Source organism: Callorhinus ursinus, unplaced genomic scaffold (assembly GCF_003265705.2).
Source record: "Callorhinus ursinus isolate GAN/ISIS: 27379988/994484 unplaced genomic scaffold, GSC_fseal_2.0 scaffold11, whole genome shotgun sequence".
Taxonomy (NCBI): Eukaryota; Metazoa; Chordata; class Mammalia; order Carnivora; family Otariidae; genus Callorhinus; species Callorhinus ursinus.
Genome location: NW_027397073.1, coordinates 4,826,971 through 4,841,721, shown reverse-complemented (window position 1 = coordinate 4,841,721; position 14,751 = coordinate 4,826,971). Strand labels below are relative to the sequence as shown.

The following is a 14,751-nucleotide window of genomic DNA, read 5'->3' as shown; positions in this document are numbered from 1 at the left end:
ACATCTCTAGAACAATCCACCTAACAATGGCAACAAGCATTCTTTTCAAGGGCACATAGGGCATTTTTTAGGATACACCATATGTTAATTCATAGAACTAACTCTAATAAACTGCAGGCAGAACTTGTTATATTGCACTTCACCTTGTTGCACTTCACAGACACTGTGTTTTTTAACAATTGAAGGTTTGTGGCAACTCTGCATCGAGCAAGTCTATCAGCACCCTTTTTCTAACAGCATTTGCTCACTTTGTGTCTCTGTGTCACATTTTGATAATTCTTGCAATATTCCAAACTTTTTCATTATTAATATATTTGTTATGGTGATCTGTGACCAGAGATTTTGACTTGCTGAACGGGTTTGTGGTGGTTAGCACTTTTAGCAATATTTTTTAATTAAGCTATATAGTACATTGCTTCTAAGGACATACTGTATCACACCCTTAATTGACGACAGTATAGTGTAAAAAACTTTTAGATCTTCTAGGAAAACAAAAAATTCATTTGACTCACTTTATTGTGATATTAGCTTTATTTTGGTGGTCTGGAATTGAACCCACAGTGAGGTGAGCCTGTCACAACGATTGAAATGGTAAAGGTGTGTTCCCTTCGCAAAAGAGAATGAATTTGAAATCAAAATAGTGGTCTTGCCATCTGGAGAAGATAAACATGGAAGCTCATAAAGCATATCCATCCACATTCTCTTCACTTCTCTCTTATGTCAAATGGTCCTTATATGTGGGAACAAATCCCATTGGGCAAATAAAGCTTATGACTACCAATTATTAACAGTGCCGATTTAAGATTCTACTACACAAATTACTTAATCTCCCATCCATTCAAAAGTGGTTCCTTGAATAATCACCTACTCCCACCATCAAACTAATCAAGGCTGCATATGCCTTTCTCCTTGACCATGAACCATGGCTACTGTGACAATGCCTCTTGGCTTCTATCCTCAGAAGACATTTTAATAGACAATACTGGACTTTAAGCATGAAAGAGTTAATTGCCTGTTCCTTTCCCTTTGCAAATCAGTTAATATTGAATCTGAATAAAGGAATATGCTTGGCATTTTTCAACTTAACTAAAACATGCAACATTCATAACCAAGCCACAGATTGCTATCTACATAAACAAACCTTTGTGTACAGGCTAGAGAAGGGAGCTGGGGCATTGGAACCTATTTTCATTGGAAATGAAGAAAAGCATTTTGGTAGCAAAACTGAAGTCAAGTTAAGTGGCTGGAAGTGGCTGGAAGTACCTGAAAGGCACAAATGTTCCTTCAATTCACTTTCCCTCTAGAGTATGTGCACACAGCCCAGTGAAGACAGACTGGAATAAATGAGCGGTGCAGGCATCAGGTCTGATAGGAAAAACACTGCACTAAAAGCTTCATTTCCTCTCCATGGCTCTGCAGCCTCTAATAAGATGTCTTTAATGAGCATTCAAGTGTTAAAGATTCTCTACTATACATTAATGAGTAAGGAAACTTCTGGCAAAAGCAAAGAAAGACATTTACACTTGATTACAAAATATACAGGAGGTTCGACAAAGCCCATATACACGTCAATTCTTCAGTCTGTCTGATACATCTCCACATTGTAATAAACCTCTTCCCACTCTACAAGCAGAGAACTTTTACAAATTTTTGATCATTACCTTTACAATGATTCTCGTCCCAAGGATACACACAGTTCTGGAGTCCATTGCAGACTAGTGTATTGTTAATACACATGTTACTATGGCAGAAGAATGTATTGCCTTCACAGGGAGCTAAAAATAAGAAGAAAAGGAAAATGAAGAAAAAAGTTAGACCTGATATTCAGTAGTAAATCACTCATATTACAAATCTAAAAACAAAAAGATTAGCATGATAATTTTCCATCAAATTGAGATAAATGACCCGACATTCCGTTCTAAGAAGTATTGCAATTGTGGTAATTATTTCTTGTGTTGCTAACAGAGCTGGCACTTCTCTAGACGTGCTCAGTTTATAAAACTGGCACAGGAGGGTTTCCATCATAAAAATGAAGTACATTATCTATATGGGTTCTTTTTTTTTTTTCGACTTGGTGCATTCATTTAACAAAAATTAAGTGCCTACCACATGCACAACATTATGCTTTACACTGAAATTCTGTCTGTACAAATATAGTTATACTGTGCAAAAAGTCTTAAGTAAATTAACATTGAAATAATTTTATAAAGCATGGGCTTACAAAATACTAATGAAGAAAGTATATATTAAACAAATCCCTATAGCATTATTTAAGCATATGAACAAAACAAAGAATGTCATGGAAATTCAGAACAAGGGAAAATTAATCCTAAACAACATAAGAAAATATATATTATTCTCATCAACATTTAACATATACATGGTGATGAAATTAGCCTACTTTTCATGTGTTTCACACGTGCTAGTAACTTTAGGTACGGTGGTCCATGATCTCCAGATTAGGATGTACATTCAGGGCACTGGGACGAAAACTAACAACCCACAGAGGTATCCAATACATAGATATGAGAAATAGTGAAGAGTTTACTATGGCAAAATATAACGTTAGATATGACTTCAATATTAGGAAAATACATTTCTTTCATTATCAGAGTAATACGATGTTTAGAATAATCAGTCTTTAGAGTAATACTGCATTACCCATGATAGTTTATAGATCACGCTTTAAAGCTAACTTTTGTTTTTACCTTCATAATGATCTCACCTATCTTATAAAATATGATTTTAGTGTTTCATTTATTTTTCTCAACAATAGTTCTAAAACGCTTTTAAGGATAGCATTCTCAGAAAAACCTATTCAATACAAAACACATCATTTACAGTGGTGAGTTAATCGATCAGTAAAGAATTAATGATCAGTACCATCTAAATGCCAGTCATGTTGTTATGACTTTTTCACCTTCATGACTATATATCATGGGTATTTTAAGAAGTTACCTTCTTTAAATGTATATGCTATATTAACCAAAAATGTCCGGCAAATAATTTGCATAAGGCAACTTAGTATATTTTAACATGCTTAGAGAAATCCTAACAACAGTAACAACAACAAAACAAAACAAAAACACTCAAGTCTTTAAAATAAAAAAATATGCCAAAGATACAGCTAACTCAAGCAAAGTGATTCCTTCTGGCTCTCCACAACCTTCCCTCTACCCGCCCCCCCCACGCCCCCGCTTCCCAAAAGAACAGTTCCTTCTTGCCTTGGCTTGGTTTGCCTTTAGGTCCCTGGCTAAAGATTTAAAAATATGCGGTGGTCATTTAAAAAAAAAAAAAAATATATATATATATATATATATATATATATAGTAGAGTAGAAAATATGCAGTAGTCATTTTGAAAAGAAAGTATCATGCTTAACATGGGCTAGTGACTTGTTATGCATCATAAAAGCCTTTTAAAATGTAAAATTTAATGATCTGCTATATGATTGCAAAATTCTGCTCTTTAATAAGGAAAGAACTTTAAATTTCTGTAGTCAACCATAATGGCTTTTGCAGAACCGATATGGTCTGTTAAGCAGATAATGAATGTTGTCAAAATGTGTACTCAGAACAAGAAGGAGATTTCTGCAAATGGAATGGCTGCAAAATGCCTTAGTAAAAAAATATAAAAAATATGTTTGTCCTAATAGATTGTGGTGGTTCTGAAAATACAGTTATCCATCAAGTCAAAAATACCTTTAAGAGAGCATAAATATTTATTGCCCTTACAGAATGAGTTGGAAAAATTGCTACAATTACTATTAAGTAGGATGGGTTAGTTTTGAAATTTTAAGTATATAAATAAAAATGATATCACATTCTGTAACTGAGTGAAATGCAAGAGAATATTGCTAAGAGCACTGAAACTTGAATTCTGAATTCTCCAAATGGGATTTTGTGTCTAGTTCTACTGCTTAGTAGTTGTGAACGTGTCTTATAAACTACAAATCAGTGTGCCGGTATCAGCTATGGTTAAATATTGTTGGTCTGACTGGTAACGTAACAGGTAATCAGGACTGTCAAGAAATCACATTCCTGACACACTTGTTTACATCAAATGATCAGGCAAATGTGCCAGTTAATCATCTCACTTTTAAAAATTATTATTATTCCAGGTATTATTCTATTTCTTCTTACTTTTGCCAGAATTTACAGAATTGCTATGCAAATGATAAAAAAAAAACAAGCAAGTCTTGCAATGACTAAGAAAAAAATGTATAACAACTTATATTGGGTTCTGAATGTTCTTGCTCTTGTATGTCTGAATATTTCTCCCATGTAAATGCGGATAGGCAATGGTTCATTAAAGATTCTTATTTCTATCTCTTGCTGAAAAGATAAAATGGCACCTTCCTGCCTCCCAAAGCAAGCTACATTACTAGCGTGCTTTCAAGGATGCCTGGACACATTCTACAGACCGACATTATTTCCCGTGACCCTCAGCACATTCCAGATATCTGTGGCTCAGAGGCCAAATATGTTCCTCCCCTCTCTCTGTCCTGCAATATCCATTCTCCACTCTGCTACCCAAATCGTATCAGCACTGTATTATCTGTGCAGTTTTGAAATATTATTCCAAGCTACCAAGAAAATTATCTTTTTCTTAAATCCTATTATACTTATAATTTTAAGAAGAGCTTAGCACTTAGCATATGCTTATCATCTTTCCCCACATGTTCTTTGAGACTAAGGGCATGCCTCTTAAAAATGTTCATTTTTAATCTCTTATATGGTTTAACATTTCTAGGCTTATAGTAAATATTCAACAGATACTTTTAATTGATTACTGTTCCTGAGCAAAAGGTTAACTCTGGGGGTGACTGGATGGTTCAGTTGGTTAAGTCTGACTCTTGATTTGGGCTCAGGTCATGATCTTGGGGTCCTGGGATCGAGCCCCGTGTCAGGCTCCGTGCTCAGCATGGAGTCTGCTTGTCCTTCTCCCTCTGCTCCCCCCTCTGCTCTCTCTCTCTCCCTCAAATAAATAAATAAATAAGATCTTAAAAAAATAAAACAGGTTAACTCTGGCCAGGGTGCATACCTGAATATCCCAGAAAGGAGAAAACTCTAACAAGTATGTTTATTAGTGGAGAGCTAACCTTTAGTGCAATGGTCTTCAGGTATGATCCAATTTGTGATATTCTCAGAAACTACACGTCAGCATCATTTCCTTGGCTCTCTTACTATGGCAGAGAAAGACCCATTCTACCAGTTTGTGGAGGACTTGTTCTACTTAGAAATTCAATATGCATTTTCAAAAGCTCTTGCCTCTTAAAAAACCAGCCTCCTTATTTCCTAAAACTATCTGGAAGAAACTCAAGGGTAAGATTTACTCACAATAACATGGCGGTCAAAGATGCAATACTCACAGTTCAGACTACCTCACACGCAAAGTTCCCAACATCAAGAGTCTACTTATTTCTGGAAGGAGGTTTTCTGTTGCTATCAGAATAGCCAAATATAGCTTCATATTGACACTTATTTATTTATTTACTTATTTATTTTTAAAGATGTATTTATTTGAGAGAGCGAGAATGAGAGAGAGACAGTACATGGTGGGGGGGTCAGAGGGAGAAGCAGGCTCCTCGCAGAGCAGGGAGCCCGATGTGGGACTCGATCCCAGGACTCCGGGATCATGACCTGAGCCGAAGGGAGTCGCTTAACCAACTGAGCCACCCAGGCGCCCTCTTCATATTGACTTTTAAAAAACTAACTATATAGAAGAAACTATTTTCATGGCTTTTTTGTCTCTGAACTGTTTTTTTGAGAGAGGGGGAGAGAAAGAGAGACAGAGAGAATCGAGACAATCTTAAGCAGACTCCCCACCGAGCGCTGAGCCTGATGCGGGACTCCACCTCACGGCCCTGAGATCATGACCTGAGCCAAAATCAAGAGTCAGACGCTTAACTGGCTGAGCCACCCAGGCGCCCCATCTCTGAACTATTTGCAAGTGTGTTGAATTATCATGAGTACAGCTGTTGCAGCCTCGCTTCATTGGAAGGACTTACTGAACATCACCATTTTATTATCTAGATACAATGAGAAGTATTTCCTTTTAAGAAAAACACAGTAACTGAATGTAGTGAAATATTCTAGTCAGTCAAAAGAATGTCATGTGCGCAAACACAGCATTGCTCTCGATTTAAGTCATTCAGATAACAGAAAATGGATATTCTAACACCACAAAATGGGTTTCACCTCACCATTCCCTCCTCCTCCTGCACCAAAACATACCCTTTGGGGCAAAGCATTATTTTTTTTGGCTATGTAAGAAACTGGACGTTAGAATGAAGCTTCACGTGTGTTTCTCCACGCACTTCATCCTGGGTTGGCAGAGTCCTGACGACCCTACTGTGGGCAGAGCTGGGTCCCGGCAGCGAGGAGTGGTAATCCCTAAGGATAGATGGCTCCTTCCACGGACACCTATTCAGTTATCACATCTCTAAAATGGGAATAAGGATCATACTTACCTAAGTGACTTCATAATGCCGAGAATTGAGGAGAGTGCCAGCCTGTGGATGCAAGCATTATAGCTGAATCATAAGCTGTTCCAGAGGCGAGCATTGCACGGGGGCTGTGGATCCAAAATGCTTGAGACTGAAACCCGGATCCATCTCTTCCAGGCTGTGCAAACTTGAGCCAATGTTCCTTAAAATCTCCCAGTTTCAGTTACACAATTTAAGGGGGGCTAATCTTGACTACCACATACGGATGTGGCAATTAAAGGTGATCAATCTTTAAAAATTGTAACCGATATTGTCCGACAGTATAGGATAGACACGTTAGCTGGTTTTGAATTATGATAATTACCCAAAACTAAATAAATAAATACAACTTATAATATTAAGGAGATATAGAATATGAAAGTTAAGTGACATAATATTAAATTTCCTGATTGGTAAAGTGAGGACGGTCATTCACAGATCTCTCGTCAACACAAGATGAGCATGCAGACCTAAACAAATGATTTCATATATAATAGCATGTGATAAATGGTGTCTAAAAAGACGAGTTATGCACAGAATTATTTACTCTTTTGCGTAACAAAAAAGCATAGCTGTTCTGCAGCTAGTACAACTTTGTAAGAGAAATAATTAAATGAGCTTCAGCACATAGATGTATAGCTTATACATCTATTATATCTTGGGGTAATATTTAAAATATCTAACAATCAGCTCATGGGAACCAACCCATGGGAGCAGATGGACGCTGACCACCATGCCTCACTGGGCACTCCGCCACAGCGGTGAGCACCACCTCTGTGACACCCCGTTTACAGCCACTTGTGAGACATTGGAAAATGAAGGAATGTATCATGAAACATCTTTTTCTCAAAAATGTCTGAGGAATATTTATCCGGGGAATATGTAGTGTCGCTAGCATATTTTTCTCCCAGCTGTTATTTCCTACAACACCCATAGTTCATCTCACAAAAATCCAACCCCAAGTGTTAAGCAGACAACCCTCTTCTAGGAGTCACAAAGTGGTTTCAAATTACTTCTAATATTACCTGAGGGAGCACCATGACAGGTAATACCAATAATTAACCTTACAAGACTCGCAGAAATTAAGGTGTTTATCCCTTTTCTCTCTTGAAAGTAATTATACGAATTTAGTGGTATATTTAAACATGAAAACCAATTCACCAATACACCAGAGACTTGAAGCTCCAAGCTCCTTGATTCTATGTTGTTGTAGTATTTACGTATAAAAAGGGAAAAAAAGAAAAAGTAAGTCTGTAACCAGTCTCCATTTTTATAGCCAACTACACCCCTTGCTAAGATATGTTCAGGACTTTCCTGAAACTGAGACTTCCTAAGTTATTTTAATATCTTAGGGAGTCATTTCTTTGCTCTACCCATGCCTAGTGTAAAATACTACTGAAGTTCAATTCTAAAAAAGAAGCAGAAATTAGATTTTATGCATGTTAAAAACAATGGCAAATACAGGTCTTAACAAGTGCTTGGACTACTTTACAGGAAGAAGGCTTAGATTTATAGGATAACAAGACCACCAAGACAATGTGCATTTTCTAACAGCGGATTGGAAAGAGAGCTTCAGGTCCCATCCTGGAAAGCCAAGACAAGCAAGTGTATAGAAAAGATCTTGGTGTTTTGGCTCCGATATGAAATCCAAGAGTCTTTTTCCTGAAGTTTTTAGTGATCCCATAAATTGAGGCTTGGACAAAAGTGACCACATTGTCCTACAACTGGAGTAACAAAGTCTTCAGAACAGAGAAACACAACACACAGATGCAGATTTGGAGAGTGTCAACAAGTACTTCAAGTCCAGTTTTAAAATTTCAATTTAAAATAGGTGAACATTTATCCAAATATTTCATGATAAATTCTTTGGAAACACGAAATTTAATGCAACATTTTGCTCTAGCAAGGAAGAAATATATTGTGGATTAGTGAGACTGGGAAGCATGGTGCGCTTCTATATATCAGCTTTTGGTAAACCCTTCCTTATTCACAGAAATTGGGGACCACGAAGCCTGTTTAACTTCTTTTCATCCAGATGCTCTGATTTTATTAGTTTACCACTTGATAGACAAACAAAAACAAAACAAAAGCAAAATCTTGAGAAGTCTTGCCCCAGTGTTCAAAAATTATAGTGACAGAATTCTTGTTTTTTTTATTATGTTATGTTAATCACCATACATTACATCATTAGTTTTTGATGTAGGTGACAGAATTCTTATTTCTAAATTATAGTGATGGAATAGAGAACAGCATGGGAAATTACTAAGGTATAAAGTTGGATGAGACATGCGGATACAGATTATTTTAAATTATAAAGCCTCACACATAAATATACATATGGCAGATTTTACTGGAAATACCATGCCAAAATGTGGGCAATGACTATTTCTAGGATATTCACAAGTTATATTTAGCTTTTATTGAGAAATGTTCCATATGAACATATACATATAAGAATATGTATACATACACTTGCGTATGTATATATACACACAGTTACTTTATGTTATTTTTTGTCATTAGGAAGCATCTATTAACTTTTTATGAAAAAAATACCAAATAGTATTTTTTAAAATCTATTTTCTCTTTCATATTTTAACCAGTTAAATAATAGTTTTCACATAACATTTATACCTTACTATATTTGAAGTTATATAATTAGTGAATTTAGTATTTCACTGAATTCCTTGCTTTCTTTGGGGTTGTTTTGAAAGCCTCACTTGTTCCCACTCCTACCACTAGGTGGCAAGCGTGCACCATATTTCCTGAAATAGCATTTCACTCTATCGCACTGTTTAGATCCTACAAGCGTCGGAGACAAAAAGACACTGAATTTTAAGAAATAAAAACTTCAGTAGAAAGACAACCGAACTAATTTTAGGCATATTTGAATTAGCTAAGGGAGAACATGAGAAAGAAAGGCAGTCACAACTCAACATAAAGGGAGTTTTATTTAAAATTTTATGAAAGAATCATAATATGTATACACTATAACATTAAAAGTCTAATCATGAATGTTTCATCAATTTTCAGTATCGTGCCACATGTTTATAAATATTGTTCCACTTCTGTAATTAAATTCCTTAAGTTATAATAACTTTGTTTAATGCTAAAGTCACTAAATGCGCCTTCTCACTATTGGGGCCATTTCTTCCCAACGGCTTTCTCTTTATTTTTATTATTTTTTTTCTCTTTTTCGGTTGTTTTTAAATTCCAGTATAGTTAACATACAGCATTATATTAGTTTATTTGTACAGTATAGTGGTTCGACGATTCCACACATGACTCCGAGCTCATCACGGTAAGTGCTGTCTTCATCCCTTCACCTCTTCCACCCATCCCCCGCCCACCTCCCCCCCCTTTGTTCTCTGTAGTTAAGAGTCTGTTTTTTGGTCTGTCTCTTTTTTCTTTGTTCTTTTGTTTTGTTTCTTAAATTCCACAGATGAATGAAATCATATGGTATTTGTCTTTCTCTGAATGACTTACTTCCCTTAGCATAATACTCTCCAGATCCATTCATGTGATTGCCAAAGGCAAGATCTCATTCTTTTAATGGCTAATATTCCATCATATACACACCACATCTTCTTTATCCATTCATCTATTGAGGGACACTTGGGCTGATTCCATAACTTGGCTATTGTAAATAATGCTGCGGCAAACATAAGGGTGCACACATCTTTTCAAACTAGTGCTTTCATTTGACTGCATTCTTTTTAAGTTCAGAACTTCACTGAATGCTACCCTCAGGAAATATTAAAACAGAAATTAAAAACTGGCAGATTTCTCTCTGAAACATTGATATTTCAAATACTTGTGCTTTATGGTTAATAAAACTATCATTAGTAGGTTAGTTCCAAGTCAAAGAACATGATACTTCACCAGAAACAGAAGTGATGCTTGATCCTATTTTCCTTTTAATAACTCTACCATCTGAACAACAGCTCAGATGCTCCTCTACACCTCCCAACCCAAATCTCATTCTCTCCACGCACATTCTCCTGCTTCTTGCCTGCCTCAGATTCTTCAAAGTTCTTTGACGTGAAGTTTGTCAAAAGTCCACCTCCTCTGTGCTGGCCGGTGTGGGTGCAGCCACACACACGCACGCACACGCACACACACTCACGCACACACCCACACCCACATCATGGGGTCTTCTACTTCTGCTACTCATTATTCCTCACGAGTTCTCCAGTCTGAAGTTGGAGTGCAAATGGTCACAGAAATGTGTGCAGCCGCGGAGGATGAGCACGTAGCTTGGAGTACACTCACAGGTCCTTGCTTCCATTTTCGAATTCAGCTTTTACAGGCTTGAAGACACTGATTTATTAAAACTTTCTGACAGTCAAGATGCTCTAGAGCCTATCACTTTCTTTGCCTGGGAGATGGAAATAAAGCTTAAATTTATCATAAATATGTAAATGTGATACATATCTGCATTATATATTTAAAGTAATGAATTCATACTAAAGAGCACGATCTAGCATACTTGGAAACATAATTACTTTTATTCAGTAATAATTTTAATCAATTTAGATGATAGAGAGGATTTTCCCTCTGCCTCTCAGAACCCTGAAGTCAAGTCTCCAGGGCCATCACCAGAGGTCCCTTCTCTTCTCTCCCCACAGCTTCCCCTAGGGGATCCCAGCGGACTCAAAGCCTCTGACACTCTATTTTCTCCTGGGCTCACCCTTCTAGCTCTGACTCCCATCTGAGGTCCAGCTTTATACTATACTATCAAATTCCTACGGAACATCTCCACTTGGGATTCTAAGTACCATCTCAAAAGGAACGTGGCTGGATAGGCTTCCAGAAGAATGAAGGGGGCGGAATCGGAGGGGGAGACGAACCATGAGAGACGATGGACTCTGAGAAACAAACGGAGGTTCTAGAGGGGAGAGGGGCGGGGGGAGGGGTTAGCCTGGTGATGGGTATTAAGGAGGGCCCGTTCTGCGTGGAGCGCTGGGTGTTATACGCAAACAATGCATCATGGAACACGACATCAAGAACCAATGATGCAATGTCTGGTGATTAACATAACAATAAAAAAAGAAACATCTGTCGCCTTAATCCTCTAACGGCCTCTCCCCCCACCCATTCTTCCCCTCACACCTTCCTGACATTAATAAGAGACAGGACTATCCCCCATCCCCTTGGCGGTTAACATTGAAGGGTTGGGGTCATTCTTGAGTCCTTTCTCCCTCAACACCCACATCCAAAAGGCCTTTAGCTGTGTCAGCCCTGTCATCTATCTATCATCTATCTATCTATCTATCTATCTATCTATCTATCTATCTATCATCTATCTATCTATCTGTCTGCCATCGATCTACCTACCAAGTTCTTGTTGTGATCTCAATTGGTACAAGTGGCTCACCACCATCTGTCACCAACTGCTCTTCTATCAGCAGATCTGTGAATACAGCAGCCTGAAGAAACTTGGTCATGTAAAACTATAAATCAGACCATGGTTCACCTGTTTCAAACACTCCAAAACCTTACTTAAAAAGTTAGATTAAATCCCAAACTCCTCAGTACCCCTTCTGCTCCTCCAAAATCTTGACCCGGCTGCCTCTTGAACTCCAACGTCACCCACCATAATCACGGGGCACCCAGATCCACACCCTTCTCCACCATGTTACCCAATGTTGTTGTTTTTCCACAACACTTATTAGGACTTGGGTTTATCTTCTTTAATTAACTTATCTGTTCATCTTTTCTCTCCTCTTATAAAAATGTAAAGCAAGGGAGTTGCCTTGTTCACTGCTTTATCACTTAGGCTTTGAATAACACATGCCATTTTGGAGATGCTTAATAAATAACTGTTGACAGACAGATATCAAAACAAAAATTTTCAGCAGTAAGATGGATATGGAGTGCCAACTTCCCATTAAATTCTGACAATGATTTTAATTTCTAAGAAAGAGCTAAACTTTTCTAAATGAACTAAAGGGAAGAAAATATCTAAGACATCAGAGATATCAATTATGAGTAAGCAACTGAGTAAGAATTCAAAAACTTCAAAAACTGGATTCAGAAGTGTATAGCTTGCTGCTAAGTATCATTTTTAATCATGATATTCTAATTACAGAATATAAAATGTAAAAAAAAAATTAAATATATCTGGCCATCAGAATTGTCCCCAAAACAAATGTTTTGTTTTTCCCTAAAATAAATGGAAAATTTTCCCCTGCTACCATATTTTAAACTTTGAAGGGCCCTCAGGCTATGCAGTTAAGGAAAATGACATTTTATTTGAAAAATGCTGACCAGATTTCAGGCCAGAAATAGATTTGTGCCTCTTCTCTTCATGTCCTTTATCATCTTCATATATTTTTTTGAAAGATCAATATCTGCCTCCAAAACTCTATGTTCCAGTGTGACTTAGTTATCTGTCAAAATATCCAGTATTATTAAGATACATTTTAATCTCTTTTTTTTAAATACAAGAAAATCTATTCACAAATTTCAATTTAATCCCACTCAATTTAGTAGATTACCCCAATCTTTCTGCTAGAATCGCATATTGCTATGGCTCCAAAAACACATTATATTAGAAAAAAAAGAATCTTCATGAGAAAATTATATTCCATAGATAGAGGCCATTTCTTTCCTCACATAGGACATGAGCCACATCATGATCTTATCCATTTTGTTTGATTCCAAGAATGAGCATACATTTTTATACTATAATTATAACTGCCTTGGGTCAGCTACATGATGATTTATTTGTTGTCTGTAATTAGACAGGACTGCAATGACCGTAAGAAGGATTTTGTAGTTCTTTGGGGTCTGTACTCTGATTATTAGTAGTATTTGGACATGTGTCTCAGGCTTTATTTTCATGACCGCTCTACACATGTCTGCAACAGTTGCTTAGACATGCTGTTCTGTTAAAGTTACTATATTTGGTTTCATTGTCGAACATGCCAAGTCCCAAAAGTGGGAACTGAGGTAAAGAAAGATTAGAGTGGAGAAAACATGGACCATCATAACCTCGAGTTTGTGATTCTCCTAGTTCAAAGTCTAACAACTGAGAATAATAGTTTTCTGTCTGCATACAACTATATACAGTCTATTTGCAGTGGTAGACATAAACTACCGAAGCTATGAAGCCAAAATCAAAGAAATCAATATATGTTATCCCCAAGGATCCCACCAAAAATTACAAGGAATTTACTGCTTTTATTCCTGTCCACAAGCTCCGTGGCAGACTGACAACTTAACTAAAGGCAACGGTGATCTAGGAAGCTCAATGAAAACTCTGCAAAATTTTCTAAGTAGTTCAACAAATACACATAGACACCAACATTATTTAAATATTTTAGTCTAAAAAAAATCGCTCAAGGAAAGTGATTTTAAATTGTAATTATTACATTGACCTGTATATCTACATGCATACCTTTTAAAAACATAATTTGAGTTAAATGACCAAGGCAATAATAAATGACCATCAATAATTGAAATATTTCTGATAGTTGTTTTCTTTATGCTACAGTTGGACTCAACCACATGCTTAAAAAGAAGGAAGGGTCCCTGGCAGACTCTACAATTTTATATTATAATCCCTTGCTCAAAGACCTCATTAAATTTGCAAGTAAGAAACTACTGACTATGAAAATTTCAGTATGTTATTATCGCATTAATCAACAGGATAGTCGTCACCATTTGCTCTGTTCTGAACACATATTTAAAAACTCACAGCTGCTGTAAAATGCCTCCTTCATTTTCTGGAAAAGAAATTGAGGCTTAAAGTCAAGGTATTACAGGTAAGAAAGGAGCAGAATTAATTGACCGCCACCAAATGGGTATCCTATTTGGATTTTTTTCACAACAAAAAACTGTTTTTTCAGATGATTTGTAATTTTGTTTTGGAAAATGTCTAACATTAATTTTACAATTCTAAACACATATATACTTGCCAAAATTACATATTTATGATACATTCCCTTCTTGTATTTTTTTCTATAGTAATAAAAATATTTAATTTTTAAATAATTTCATTAGAAGAATATTGACTCAGTAGTAGGGCATAAAAGGGACACATGTTCAGATACACGATTACCACTTGGCATCGTGTACCTTTGGTCTTCAAGTCGAATAAATTATTTTTTTCGTAATTTCAGATGAAGAGCATATCAGTTTACTAAAAACAAACCAAATAAGAACAAAATAGGAACATCAAGCCTACTGTGGTAAAATGAATAATGGATCCCAAAGATGCCCGCATCCTAAACCCCAGAACTTGTGAATGTTGCTTTATA

The 14,751-nt window shown here is 36.5% G+C and overlaps 1 protein-coding gene across 12 annotated transcripts in view; it reads right to left on the bottom strand.

The window, feature by feature from the left end:
• Positions 1-14,751, bottom strand: part of NETO1 (neuropilin and tolloid like 1) — a 121,982-nt gene that overhangs the window by 21,402 nt on the left and 85,829 nt on the right. For all 12 annotated transcript variants that reach the window (XR_012379964.1, XM_073898053.1, XM_073898052.1 and 9 more), the window contains exon 8: positions 1,662-1,775. Coding sequence is in view for 11 of the 12 variants with exons in the window: in XM_073898053.1 (XP_073754154.1) it covers positions 1,662-1,775 (114 nt within the window). In the remaining variant the exon portion in view is untranslated. The remainder of the gene's footprint in view (positions 1-1,661; positions 1,776-14,751) is intronic.